The sequence below is a fragment of the Brassica napus genome, chromosome C6 (assembly GCF_020379485.1).
Source record: "Brassica napus cultivar Da-Ae chromosome C6, Da-Ae, whole genome shotgun sequence".
Classification (NCBI taxonomy): Eukaryota; Viridiplantae; Streptophyta; class Magnoliopsida; order Brassicales; family Brassicaceae; genus Brassica; species Brassica napus.
Window position 1 is genome coordinate 45905349 of NC_063449.1, and position 13951 is coordinate 45919299.

Genomic DNA, 13951 nt, shown 5'->3' on the forward strand with positions numbered 1-13951 from the left:
TTTATCTTTTTATAGTTTTGTGCTGATTTTTATTTATTTTTACATACGTGATTATTTATAAATATGTTTTTTAAAACTTTGTTTCTTTTTGAATATTTTTATTTTTGTTAATTTTTTGTTTAATTTCAAATATATAATTATTTTATATATCAAGTTAATTATCTTTAATAATATTTTTATTTACTTTATCAAATTAAGATGCTGACTTTTATATTATTATAATGATATTTTTAAATTCTATGTGAACACTTAAATAATATATATCCTCAATTTTGAAATCATATGTTATTTAGATTCATATGTAATGAAAAAGTGATTTAGATTTACATTGTCTTTATTATTTGAAATTCTTATATTTTTAAGATTATTTTTGTTACTTAATTTTATGTTGATTTTCCAAACATTTAATTCTTATAATAAACTGATTATTTTAGTTATTTGGCAATTTTTCTTACAAAATTTATTATTGATATTTTTTTGAAAAAAATAGCTTCCATTTTGAAATCATATTTTGTTAGATTCATATGTAATGAAAAGTGCTTTAGATTCATATTGTTTTTATTATTTTAAAATCTTGTATTCTTTAAGATTTTTTTTGTTAGTTGATTTTATGTTGGTCTTTCAAAGGTTTACTTTATATATCAAATTGATTCCTTTAATAATTTTGCATTTTCACTAAATTGAATAGTAGTTTCTTTTTTATTTTGAAATAAACATTTTTTGAAAATCTTGAAATTTTTAAAATAATAATTAAAATGGTAATTTGACATATTTTGGTGCTTTAAAATAATATGTGGATATTCTCAATGATTTATTGCATAAAATTACATATAGTACATATTTTTGTTGAATATTTTCAGCAGTATATAACCTAAATTTTGTAAATCATGTGTTTTAGATTTATATAGTTATAATTGTTTGAAAGTATTGCATTTTTAAATTAACTATTATATTTGTTTGTTATTTTTATGTTAATTTTCGAAACTTTATTTTATATAGTATAGATTTGTACATGATGTTTTTAACTTTGTAAGTTTAACTTATTTGATAATTATTTATATTTTATTTTGAAATAAAAAATTTCGTAATATTAACATTTTTAGAAATACCAAATTGAAAAACGATTTGTTATATTTTTGGTGCTTTAAAATAATATGTGAACATTCTCAATGATTTATAATATCAACTTATATATAGTATATGTTAGTTTGAATATTTTCAATAGTATATAACCTAAACTTTGAAAATCATGAGTTTAAATTTAGATTTATATAGTTATACTTGTTTGAAAGTCTTGTATTTTTAAATTAATTATTCTCTTCGTTATTTATTTTTTAATTTTTGAAAAATATTAAACATTATGTTAACTTAATATAGTATTTATATTTTTGTAAATTTACCTTATTCGATATTGATTTATATTTTAGTTTGAAATAAACATTTTTTTGGTAATATTAACATTTTTAAAAATAGTAAACTTAAATAATAATTTGTTATACTACGATTGGTTGTTTAAATCCTACGTGGACGCTCTCGATGGCTTATAGCCTCAACTTTTATATAGTATAGATTTGGGAAACAAATGTTACAAGATATGTTCGAGATGATGAAGAGCTAAAATGTTTCCATAGAGAATAGTGATTTACGTTTTTCTTTTATGCCTTTAGTCAAAAAAAAGAATAGTGATGGAAATAATAAACCCTAGTTCTAACCGTCTCATGTCCGTTTGTTTGAATTTCCTCTTTTTTTGTTTTTCTCTCTCTCTTTGTATTTGTCCTCGTGGAACCCTCCAATTCACCATTGACTTAATCGGCTGGGCCGAGTTGTCATGGATAGAGTTGTTTGTAATTTTGGACTGAGACCATAATTAACGGGACGTTCTTACGATTGGGTTCTTAGCGGAATATAAGAACCACATTTTAAAAAGCTCTTATTAATCGCTCTGAGATATATATTTGACGGACCTTGATGAGGAGTGTAATTCCCCTCCAACAAATATTATTTATATATTTTTGATCTTTTATTGAACAGAAGTAAAATATTTTTTTGGCAACATATTAAATTTATTAAAATAATACTGTTATTGTATTTTCTAATTATATTAATATATATATAGTAATTCCACGCAAAGCATAAATCACGCGAAGTATGCATCACGCAAAAGAATATAATATTGTTCATTGACTTGTTCGCACCAGTGGCCACATCTATTTTTATTTTGCATTGACTATAATTCTTATATAAGTTATTTCTGTGTCGACAAAAAAAAATTATTACTGCAAAAGAATACAATTGCATACGAGAGTAAATAAGCAATACATTTTGCAACTAAAAAATAAGGTTTTGAATCATGGGAAAATGTGTTTTATGTTTTATATTGTTTCTTGCAATTCTCATTGTGGACTACGTTTGAAGGTAATATTAGTATTTGCGCTATTAAATTCCTTTACTAATATTTATTCAATTTATCTTTTTTTTTATGGTGGATATAACACAACAGAAGTGGAAGCCGTGAACAAGTTGAGGTGCCCCATTACTGATCACCGGTACAAGGGAAAATGCGGAAATAATGGAAATAGTATTTGTGCAAGGGAAGTAAAGGAGTTCATAGCGAAACAGCGATACGGTGTTAAGCCCGTTCTAGGTGAGATGCGTTGTAATTGTACTGACCTTCCAGTCAAGGCAAATGAGCAAATCAGACGTACATGCAGCTGTAGATATGATTGCTAAATAAAATACCTACAACCAATATATATATATATATATGTACTAAAATGAAGGAAAAAGATTCTGGAGATTTTAACATCGATTTGATAAAACAAAACCATATCAGTCTATTGTCTTTGCAAACTTGATCAATTATTTTTTGTATAATTATTTTCTTTATTGCCAAAGGTCAATTTGTATTTTTTTTCTAAATGAATTATAATCGTCAACTTACACCCAAAAAAAAAATTGTCAACTAATAATATATCTTGCTTTTTTCTAATAATAATCAACACAATAATAACACAAATTGTTTCTCCAGCTTTGACACATCAAAATATGAAAATCATAATTAATATTTTCAATTTTTAAAATGTTAAAATATCCAAAATTGATTATTTCAATACAAAATGGAATTTAAACATCAAATAAGGCAAAATAATAAATAAATCATTAAAACTAAATTGATATATATATACACTAAATATTTGGAAATTTAACAAATAATTTACAAAAAATAAAATATAAAGAAGACAAAATTTTAACTTGCAAGAACACAAAATAAAATATACTCTTTAAATAAAATTTCAAAAAGTGTATTTTCAAAAAATTATATTTTTTATAATCATTAGTCTGATTCACCTCATATAACATATAAAATGTAAGATGCTCTCTCTTGAGTTATGTTGAATAAAAAAAATTAGAGAACAATGTTTATAAGCTAGATGATAAATAAAAAGTCTAATAAAGCATGTCAAAGTTAGTTAACATTTTTAGTAAAAATTATAAGGAAGACCAACAATAAATTAGCATGAAAGATAAAATAAAAAAATGATAAAAAGAATAACCAATATGAATTTATCATCAATAAACTAAAAACATGCAAATTTATAAACTTCTAAAATTTAGAAAAAAAACCTCAAAATTACAATGAATACACTATCTAAGACGTTAACTATCTTATCGTCAGCATTTAGCAACTAGAAAAATAATTATAAAATTATGTAACAGCTTTCAAAGGATCTTAAGAATCTTCATAGAAACTCTGAAACAAACAAATATTATATATTGCACCAAAATAAATAAATTTTTTTCATATAAATAATCTATTGTAATGCATTATACAATAATACAAGCTTCACTACTTTACAAATAATTAATTAGATCTGTTAGTAGATAATTCTTATACTTTAGTTTTTCTATATTATTAATTCAATAAATAAAATGTTACTTAACATTAGTTAAATTCACTATATTTACTTTAATTTTTATATTATCTTACAAAGACTATAAAGTTTGACAAAATATTTATTGTGATTAAATTTTAAATCTAAATATTATACTATCACACACATATATATATATATATATATATATATATATATATAACAATCACATGTTAATTGTAAAGTTTTTCTCACTACAAAGAAAAATAGATGTTATGCATAGAGTTTAATCGTTAATGTTATTCAAATAAAATATATGTAAAATGTATGGTAAAATTATTACAATGTATTAACAGCTTATTTGCATCGAGCAATCTATATAATATTTTAAAATATAGATTAATATTTTCAAAAGTTATGAACATGTTTATGAACATAAATATAACATTTACAATTATAAATAACTAAATAGATACTAAGATGCTAAATTATAAAGTAAACATAAATAATAAAATCAACAAATTAATAAAATCAAAAAATCATATTTCAAATAAGAAAATTATATAAATCAATTAAATTTTTAGTTTAAAAGTTATTATAAAACTAAACCTAATTATTAATACAGACTCGCGCGTAGTATAAAATCTAGTACTTTATAAAAAAAACTTATTTAGTTATGTATTAAGGACTTAATAACGTTTGTATTTTTATTCAGAGAAAAAAATAACGTTTGTAGTAATCTAAAGTTAGTAGTCGTGGAAAAGCTATCATGATGACAAGACAGAGCACCGAAATAAAGAAATCAATCGATGTGATCACTGAACCAAACCGAGATTTGTCTCTTTTCCAATCAATCGCAATCTCCGTTATCTATGCTCTCTTCTTAAAATTTAGTTAATTCACAAACACCTAACTGTTTTGCTATGTTATCATGAAATAATACTTATGGTTTACGCGTTACGCGTTGATTTTAATTATTACTATTTCATTTTTTTGCTCAGGAAGCAGAGAACCTATGGAGACCCTCTCGAAAGGCCAAAGGACACATTGAAAGACAAAACAAAACGATACCATAACCTTGTCAAAACGCAAAAGCAAAGCATCCCCAAACCCCAATTCAAGCAAAATATTTTGTACTCAGAATGTTTCTTTACATGTATTCGTATGATCGTATAACCCTCTTTATATACAAAACCTTAAGAATAAAAAGGACAGGAAAAAAAAAACAAAATACACGGAATAAGACAGAAGACCTTTTCTACATTTGTTCACATGTTCAGAAAACTCAATAAAGCCACCAGAAACAAGAGAAACCAAAACACTCGAACAAAACATTTTTTCAACAGAATGGGTTTCTGCTTCTCCAAGTCACAAACACAAGAGATCCCAATCTCCTCTTCTTCCGATTCTACCCCTCCTCATCGCTACCAACCTCTCCCTAAACCAACAAATCCTCAAACCCAAACCAGTACTTTCCCCACCAATCCCAAACCCAAACCGGCTCCCCCACCTTCCTCCTCCGGTTCTCAAATCGGTCCAATCCTTAACCGACCAATGATCGACCTCTCAGCTCTCTACGACCTCCACAAAGAACTCGGCCGCGGCCAGTTCGGCGTCACGTACCGTTGCACTGACAAATCCAACGGCCGAGAGTACGCATGCAAATCGATCTCCAAACGCAAACTCATACGTCAAAAAGACATCGAAGACGTGAGACGCGAAGTCATGATCTTGCAGCACCTCACTGGTCAGCCGAACATCGTCGAGTTTCGAGGCGCTTACGAGGATAAAGATAATCTTCATGTGGTTATGGAGCTTTGTTCTGGCGGCGAGCTATTTGATCGTATTATCAAGAAAGGGAGTTACTCTGAGAAAGAAGCTGCGAATATTTTCAGACAGATTGTGAACTTTGTTCATGTTTGTCATTTCATGGGTGTTGTTCATAGAGACTTGAAGCCTGAGAACTTCTTGCTTGTTAGTGCGGATGATGACTCTCCTATTAAAGCCACAGACTTTGGACTCTCTGTTTTCATCGAAGAAGGTAATATAAGAATAGTTCATCTTTTTGATATTTTCCTTTTCCATATTAATACACACATACACATATTTAGAAAATATTAACATTAATAATTATTTCACCTAACAATAACTCGAGACTAATAAAAAAATGAAAATTACAGAAAGTTAATTAACATATAATGTTAATAAACTTTACATTAAATTTTGAAAAAAAAATTATTTAATTTGAAACAAAACAAATTCTATAAAACTCTAAAACGTCAAGTTTTAAAACTAGAAACTGAGGGAGTATTGCACTTTTTAAATTAATTAAGGGTCGTCTTGTTCAAAGGTTTGTCTTTGTTGAGTGTGTGTAGGTCCTTTAGGACATAAACAGCATGTTTTAACTTGTGGTATAATCAAGAAATAAAGATAGCGACATTGTATCTCCTTTCCGTGTGAGATCAACCTAGTGGGACACCAAGTCAACTTCGAAAACGGCTTGGGTCAACCACCAAGTCAAGTGATGGTTCCCACATATTTGAAAAATAAAAAATGATAGTACAACAGAAATTATTTGATGTGAAAGTCTTCCTTTTTCAAGATTTTGGTTCACACCCAGAAAAACAAAAGACTTGAAACTGGAGATGTGTATTAAGATTGTACATGCTACAACCTTCAAATAACAAGTACCATGTTTATTCTGTGTAGGTAAAGTGTACAAAGATGTAGTCGGTAGCGCATACTATGTTGCACCTGAAGTTCTATATCGAAACTACGGTAAAGAGATCGATGTGTGGAGCGCTGGTGTCATGCTTTACATTCTTCTATGCGGTGTTCCTCCATTTTGGGGTGGTATGTTAAAACAAATTTTTTATGAATCTAAAGTTTATTATCACTCCATTTGAAGAATGTTAAGAAATGAAATGTTACAAAACCGGTACTATATATTTGATATTGTTTTAGAGACCGAGAAGACTATATTTGAGGCGGTCTTAGAAGGGAATTTAGATCTTGAATCTTCTCCTTGGCCTACTATATCGGAAAGTGCAAAGGACTTGATAAGAAAGATGTTGGCAAGAGACCCTAAAAAACGGATTACTGCAGCTGAAGCACTTGGTATGTGTTTGCAATTTGTCTTGATTTGTGACACATTATATATACCTCATAGCTAACTAACTAAGCGTTCTTTTGTTGCGATTAAAGCGCATACATGGTTGACGGATAGCGAAGTTTCAGATAAACCAATAGATAGTGCAGTCCTTATTAGGATGAAGCAGTTCCGCGCAATGAACAAGCTCAAGAAACTTGCCTTGAAGGTAAAGTTAACTGATACTCCATCATCAAAAAGATGATTTAAAGAACATTAAAGTTAACTGTTGTCTTTTGTTTAATAGGTCATAGCTGAAAACTTATCAGAAGAAGAGATTAAGGGATTAAAGCATATGTTTAAAAACATTGATACAGACGGAAGTGGCACCATCACTTTTGATGAACTAAGAACCGGTTTACATCGTCTTGGATCCAAACTTACTGAATCTGAAATCAAACAACTCATGGAAGCTGTAAGAAGACAAGAACACAAATCCACTTGGTGATATAATTAAGCTTATTACATTATTATTCTGTTTTTGATGATAGGCTGATGTGGATAAAAGCGGGACGATTGATTACATTGAGTTCATAACAGCTACAATGCATCGGCATAGATTGGAGAAAGAGGAGCATTTGCTAGAAGCATTCAAATACTTTGACAAAGACAGAAGCGGGTTTGTTTTCTTTTTTGTTTTGTCCTTATATTGTCGCAGAAATATATTAAAGATGAAATTATTTTTCTAACGCAATCTTTCATATTTTTCTTCTTCTTAAATAAGATACATCACAAGGGACGAGCTTAAGCATTCGATGACACAGTATGGAATGGGTGATGATGCTACCATAGATGAAGTCATCAATGATGTCGATACAGACAACGTAAGAAAAAACATTTACTTTTAGTTTTTGACTGCTGTAAATGATGGTGATGATGATGATGATGAATGATAGGATGGGAGAATAAATTATGAGGAATTTGTGGCGATGATGACGAAGGGAACTACAGATCATTCAGATGCGAAGCTGATCAGATGATATATTCATCTAGACTTATGGATGCTTTGCTTCCACCATTAATAAAGTATAAAATTAATAATAAAGTATCAAAAAAAAAAAAACGAATGAGACGAGAATCAATGCATTATTTTTCCTTTTTCTTTTAAATGTTTAAAATGATTTGTTTGTACCTGCGTGAATTCGAGTATAAGAACGAAAATCCCCTGAAAAAACGTAACAAAGTAAATAAATTAAACAGAGAACGAACGTGTCCAAACCTAACGGATCCTAAACGGTTCGTTAGTGAAAGTAACGTTGTCGGAAAAGCCTTTTACGGCCCAACTCGAGACCCATGGACCATTAGTAGTACATTCTTAACAGCTTTTAAAATGAAAATAGCAAACCCTCTGTTTCGCCTAGAGGCTTTCGAGTAACGAAGCCTAAAACGCTGCTAAAAAGAAAACAGATAAGCAAATCGGAACTTTTTTAAAAAAATTGACGACGATGCTCTCCATCTCTCCGGTGCCGAGCTTCTCGTTAACCTCCGTGAAATATCTCCGCTCTCCTTCCTCTTCTTCCTTCATCTCCTTCTTCCCCAAACTTTCCAGATTCGTCACAGCAAGCTCGGCAACCCCCAATTCAAAACCGGAGACCACCACCACGAGAGTGAACAACGCCGGCCTCAAACTCGACGAGACAGTCTCCGTCTCCAAAGGCAAGATTCGCCTCGACTCATGGATCTCCTCTCGCGTCGATGGCGTTAGCCGAGCTCGCGTACAGTCCAGCATCCGCCAAGGACTAGTCATCGTCAATGGCCAAGTCGTCGATAAGGTTTTCGAACTTCGGATTCAAATTCTTCAAACTTCAAGTTTTCACCTTTCTCTCTATCTCTATCTCTATCTCTTGCAGGTTTCGCACAATGTGAAAGCTGGCGACGAGGTTCACTGTACGATATCAAAGCTCCAGCCTTTGAGAGCTGAACCCGAAGACATACCGTTAGATATAGTTTACGAAGATCAGCACGTGCTCGTCGTTAACAAACCGCCTCACATGGTAGTCACGTGTTTCTTTGAATACTTAAAAAAGATTGAATCTTTCTAGCTTGATGTTTAGTGTTTAAGAGTCTCTCTCTCTCGTTTGGTGGTTTAGGTTGTTCATCCTGCGCCTGGGAATCCTAAGGGGACGCTTGTTAACGGCATACTTCACCATTGTAGTCTTCCCTGTGTTGCTGCTTATTCAAACCAAGAAGAAGAAGATGAGGATTCGGATGACGAAGAAACGTTTTCAGATGATGAAGGGATGATTCGTCCAGGGATTGTTCATAGGTTGGATAAAGGGACTAGTGGGTTGCTCGTTGTAGCTAAGGTTAGCTGTCTTTTGTCTTTTTTTATTTATTTATTTTTGTTGCTTTATGAGGTGTGACTTTAACTAGAAGTTGTAATTGGCAGGATGAGCATTCTCATGCTCATTTGGCGGAGCAGTTCAAGCTGCACACGATTGAGAGAGTTTATATAAGTCTTACCTGTGGAGTTCCTTCCCCGTCTCAGGGGAGGATTGATGTACCAATTGGTAGGGATTCGAATAATCGGATCCGTATGGCTGCTATACCTGGATCATTAAGCCGTGGAAGGGCTCGTCATGCTGCTAGTAGGTGATGGAGCAGTCTTTTTTACAAGTGCACTGTAACACTGATTCTTGTATCCTCACATATTCTCATGTTCTCTTAGGTATAAGGTAGTTGAAACACTCGCTGGAGGTGGCTCTGCGTTGGTTGAGTGGAGACTAGAAACTGGCCGTACTCATCAGGTTGTGAAAGAAATCAAAATCTGTAAATTTGTTTCTATATTGGTTCACATCTTTGTCTGCAAGGGTTTCACTTATACCTCTGTTGATCTTGATTTGAGTTTTAGATACGTGCGCATGCCAAGTACATGGGAGTTCCTCTACTGGGTGACGAAGTGTACGGTGGAACGAAAAGCATGGCGCTTTCTCTTCTGCAGAAAAGAGTCTCCCGGAGTGATCAAGAAGAGATCATAGAGCTGGTGTCAAGAATGGATAGGCCTTGTCTTCATGCCATAGTTCTCGGGTGAGAGACAACTCAAAAAATCTCAGTCTAGTCTCACTATTCAAAACTTAGGAGCAGAACAGGTTTATGATAACTGTTGTTCTCTGTTATGTTTTCTTTCACAGCTTTGAGCATCCGTGCACCGGGGAAATCATAAAGTTTTCATGTCCACCGCCTCCGGATCTTGCAGAGATAGTAGGCCTGCTTCGTAGAAGCGGCAGAGAAATGGTAACCACCAAACTCTGCGTTATTTTTTCACTTAACCTCATGCCTAGGGCTAAGTTACTCTGTTTTCATTACAGAGATTTTGTTTATGCTGAGTCTTCTTAAGTCGTGGTCTTTCTTTCTTTTGGCAGGTGGAATAATCTCTCGATTTTGGTTTATAAACTCATAGTCTCGGACATTGATTCTGCAGTAGCATGAGAGATATCATCGAACGCCACTATCCTTTCAAGCAACAAGCAATCAAACTTCTCTCTGAAGATCTTTGACGAAACAAATGAAAGTGTAGTCTCAGTTTCATGATCCAAGTGTTTATAGTACAGCTAAGAGGTGTATAAAGCTCAAATGGGAACTTCAAATGATATTCAAAACCCAACAAAATCAACATCAGCTAAACCTGTATCTTTCGCCTTCTCCCTTCTCGCCACAATTTATAAAAGAGATAACAGAGGCACAAACGGAAGAGAATGATGAGCAGACCACTGATCAGTAGCTATTCTTGACAAATCAAGTACACTATTCTTGATGTATATAAAATAAGCATCTCGCTGTGGTGATTGGTCAAGAATATGTATGTAAGTAAATAGACTCAGTTTCTCTGTAATCATCTGCGACCTTTCAAAGATAAAATCATGTGCACAAAAAGAAAGTTTCATTCACATTTTACCCCAACAAAAAAAAAGTTTCAAGTCTCAACGATTAAAAGCATTTAAGTACGAACCCGAATAAAATATAAAAACTCGAAAACCTTGCCTTGAAGGATCCATGAGGGTACACGAAACATTTTACTCAGTTTCTTCTGCTAAAGCTTAGTAATAGACATTTCTATACTTTCTAAAATCTTTCCGAGTTTCATCCTCCGATAACTATCTTGAACTTTTTTTAGCACTACAGATCTCTCGAGCGTTTCATATACTTGTCACTGACTCGTCTTGCAGAAATATTCCTCTGCTTCACCTCGAGGATGTTCCTCTGATTGAGCTTGGCTCACTTGGAGTCCTCTAGCAATATTATCTTCCGTCTCCATTGATTATTTCCTTCTCCAACACTCTTACAGACCAAATAATCTTCATGTACTGGCTCCTTGCTTGTAACCCATGAAAGCAATCTACAAAAGAGATGAAAAAGAAACATGATGATTTAACAAACACATGGGTTGCAAGCTTCAGACAAAACTTATGACTCAAGTGTAACCCACATTAAACCATATCACGACATACATGGATCCCGCAAGAACAGATATAGAAGTGAGAACATATATTTGACAATATTGTTCTGTAAGGTCGTGATGTAAGGAACAGTATCTCTTCAGGTTTATTAACAACACTATGATGAGAAACAAACTAAGCAGGCTTTGTTCTTAAACAGCACCAAGCACACTGCTCAATCAGAAAAGATAATAAGGCATATGAGGAGACCTAGAGCCGTTCGCAAAAGAGTAGACGAAGTGAATCATTCTTAGAACTGACGCTTGTTTCTTTTTAAGAATCTACATCAGATTTCATAAAATAATCAGAGTAGGATGAAAGCAAAACCTTTAAAACGAATCGTCCAACTACCAAGATTTTAGGTACTAACGCTTACAAAATAATTACGCAGAGCCTCCTTAGTTGTTGCTGCTGGCGACGGGATGAGCCAATTGTGCAAATATAAGGCCCGATTAGAAACAAAGCCCACCCGTATGTAGTCTGAATTTAATGAAACGCTGTGTATTGATTGTTCTGCCACGTGGCTCGCCTAGGATCACTGACTTTCTGATCTGGAATCCTAGGTGGCAGCATGAGAGGAGAGAAAACACTTTTATATATATACAGAAAAAAATAATATTTAGTTTCCTCTCAATTTGTGAAAACTATTTTAAAATATATTTATTATTCAGTTTTGTTATTTTTATTAAAAACATATATTTTTTATTAAAAAACATATGTTTATCTAAATGTTTATTAAAATAATATGTTTTGTTATTTTCATTTACTCTTTAAAACTATTATTTTTGGAAATTTTTTATTTTTATAGAGAACTAATGAAGATTTTGGATTATGATTTAAAAATTAGGATACATTTTTTTTATATAGATGGGTATCCTTTCAGAAATTTTAATCAATAAGTTTCATTTTCAAAACTTTTTTTTTAAATTGCTATTTCGGAAAATTTTCATTTTATAGAGAACTACTGTAGATTTAAGCTTTGGATTTAGAAATTAGGATAACAAGAATTTTTGTTGATAGATGAGTATACTTTCATAATTTTCATTAATAGGTTGCATTTTTTAAATAATTATTTTAAAATTATTTTCTTAGAAATTTTTTATTTTTATAGAGAACTATTGTTGATAACAATAATTTTTGATGATCGATAAGTATTCTTTCAGAATTTTTCACGAATAGATTGCATTATTAAAATAATATTTTTAAAAGCTGCTATTTTTGGAAAGTTTTCTTTTTTATAGGGAACTATTGTAGATTTCGAATTATGATTTAAAAATTAAGATAACAAGATTTTTGTTGATAGATGAGTATTCTTTTATAATTTTTTTAGCAACTGGTTGTATTTTTTAAATATATTTTTTTTAAACTGTTATTTTTGGCAAGTTTTCATTTTTATAGAGAACTATTGTAGATTTGAGATTCTGATTCAGAAATTAAGATAACAAGAATTTTTGTTGATGGATGAGTATTCTTTCGGAATTTTTCATCAATTGGTTGCACTTTTTAAATCATTTTTTTAAACTGATATTTTTGGAAAGTTTTTATTTTTTTAAAGAGAACTATTGTATATTTGAGTTTTTAATTAGAAATTAGGAGAACAAGAATTGTTTTTGATAGATGAGTATTCTTTCAGAATTTTACATCAATAAGTTGTATTTTAAAAATATTTTTTTAAACCGTTATTTTGGAATATTTTCATTTTATAGAAAACTATTGTGGTTGGAGTTTGGTTTAGAAATTAGGATAACAATAAATTTTTTGATAGATGAGCATTCTTTCAGAATTTTTAATCAATAGGTTGCTTTTTTTAAATATTTTTTTAAAAATAATATTTTTTAAAAAATTGCTATTTTTTTTGAAAGTTTTCAATTTTTCAGGGAATCATTGTAGATTTAAGGTTGCGAGTTAGAAATTAGGATAACAAAAATTTAACAGATAAATGAATATTTTTTTAAAGAATTTTTCATTAATAGATTGCAATTTTTAAATATATTTTTTTAAACTGTTATATTTGGAAAAAAAATCATTTTATTGAGAACAATCGTAGATTTGGCATTCTGATTTAGAAATTAAGATAAAAGAGTTTTTTTTATAATAGTTTATTGTTATCATGTATGTAGTAATACCCTTCAAGTCTTTATACACAAACTACCCTAATTAATATAACCATTCAAAATAACGCAATCAAATAAACGATTATGTTTACCTACCAATGCGAAGATGAATGATGGATCCGATCCTTACTCTTTAGTTTTGCGGAGTGGCGGACCCATTCACACAAAAGAGATGTCAACTGACACCGTATAAATTACAAAAGTTGATTATAGTCACTTCATAATTTACCATCACATGACCCCTGTAAAATTGGCTTGATGACCCCGCTAGTTTTTTTGGGAGTCTGTGCTTTTTATATCCACATCTCAGAGTTTACACAAGACAAAGTATAAATGAGCAAAAACAATAATCTTGCATTGCTGTCTTTTTGCTTCAAGAAG

General features: G+C 31.0%; 2 protein-coding genes and 1 long non-coding RNA gene across 4 annotated transcripts; all 3 read left to right on the forward strand.

The window, feature by feature from the left end:
- The first annotated feature begins 1431 nt into the window (after nt 1–1431).
- Nucleotides 1432–2803, forward strand: LOC111207123. Its single transcript, XR_002659379.2, has 2 exons — nt 1432–2415; nt 2501–2803. It is a non-coding gene; the product is annotated as an uncharacterized LOC111207123 (long non-coding RNA).
- A 2287-nt stretch (nt 2804–5090) lies between these two features.
- Nucleotides 5091–8151, forward strand: LOC106406419 (calcium-dependent protein kinase 29). The gene is made up of 8 exons (XM_013847081.3): nt 5091–5913; nt 6582–6725; nt 6837–6989; nt 7077–7189; nt 7268–7435; nt 7512–7639; nt 7745–7844; nt 7917–8151. The coding sequence occupies exons 1-8, from the start codon at nt 5145–5147 to the stop codon at nt 7998–8000; spliced, it is 1659 nt and encodes a 552-aa protein (XP_013702535.1). The 5' UTR covers nt 5091–5144; the 3' UTR covers nt 8001–8151.
- A 265-nt stretch (nt 8152–8416) lies between these two features.
- Nucleotides 8417–10644, forward strand: LOC106406421 (RNA pseudouridine synthase 2, chloroplastic). Of its 2 annotated transcripts, XM_048761480.1 has the most exons (9): nt 8417–8792; nt 8871–9014; nt 9111–9326; nt 9410–9612; nt 9689–9767; nt 9872–10047; nt 10152–10254; nt 10383–10433; nt 10476–10644. In XM_048761480.1, exons 1-8 carry the CDS (start codon nt 8466–8468, stop codon nt 10389–10391), a joined length of 1257 nt encoding a protein of 418 aa, XP_048617437.1. In that variant the 5' UTR covers nt 8417–8465; the 3' UTR covers nt 10392–10433; nt 10476–10644. The 2 variants fall into 2 exon arrangements, with proteins under 2 accessions (XP_048617437.1, XP_013702536.1); XM_013847082.3 differs by having other exon boundaries at nt 8418–8792; nt 10383–10644.
- The last annotated feature ends 3307 nt before the right edge of the window (nt 10645–13951 follow it).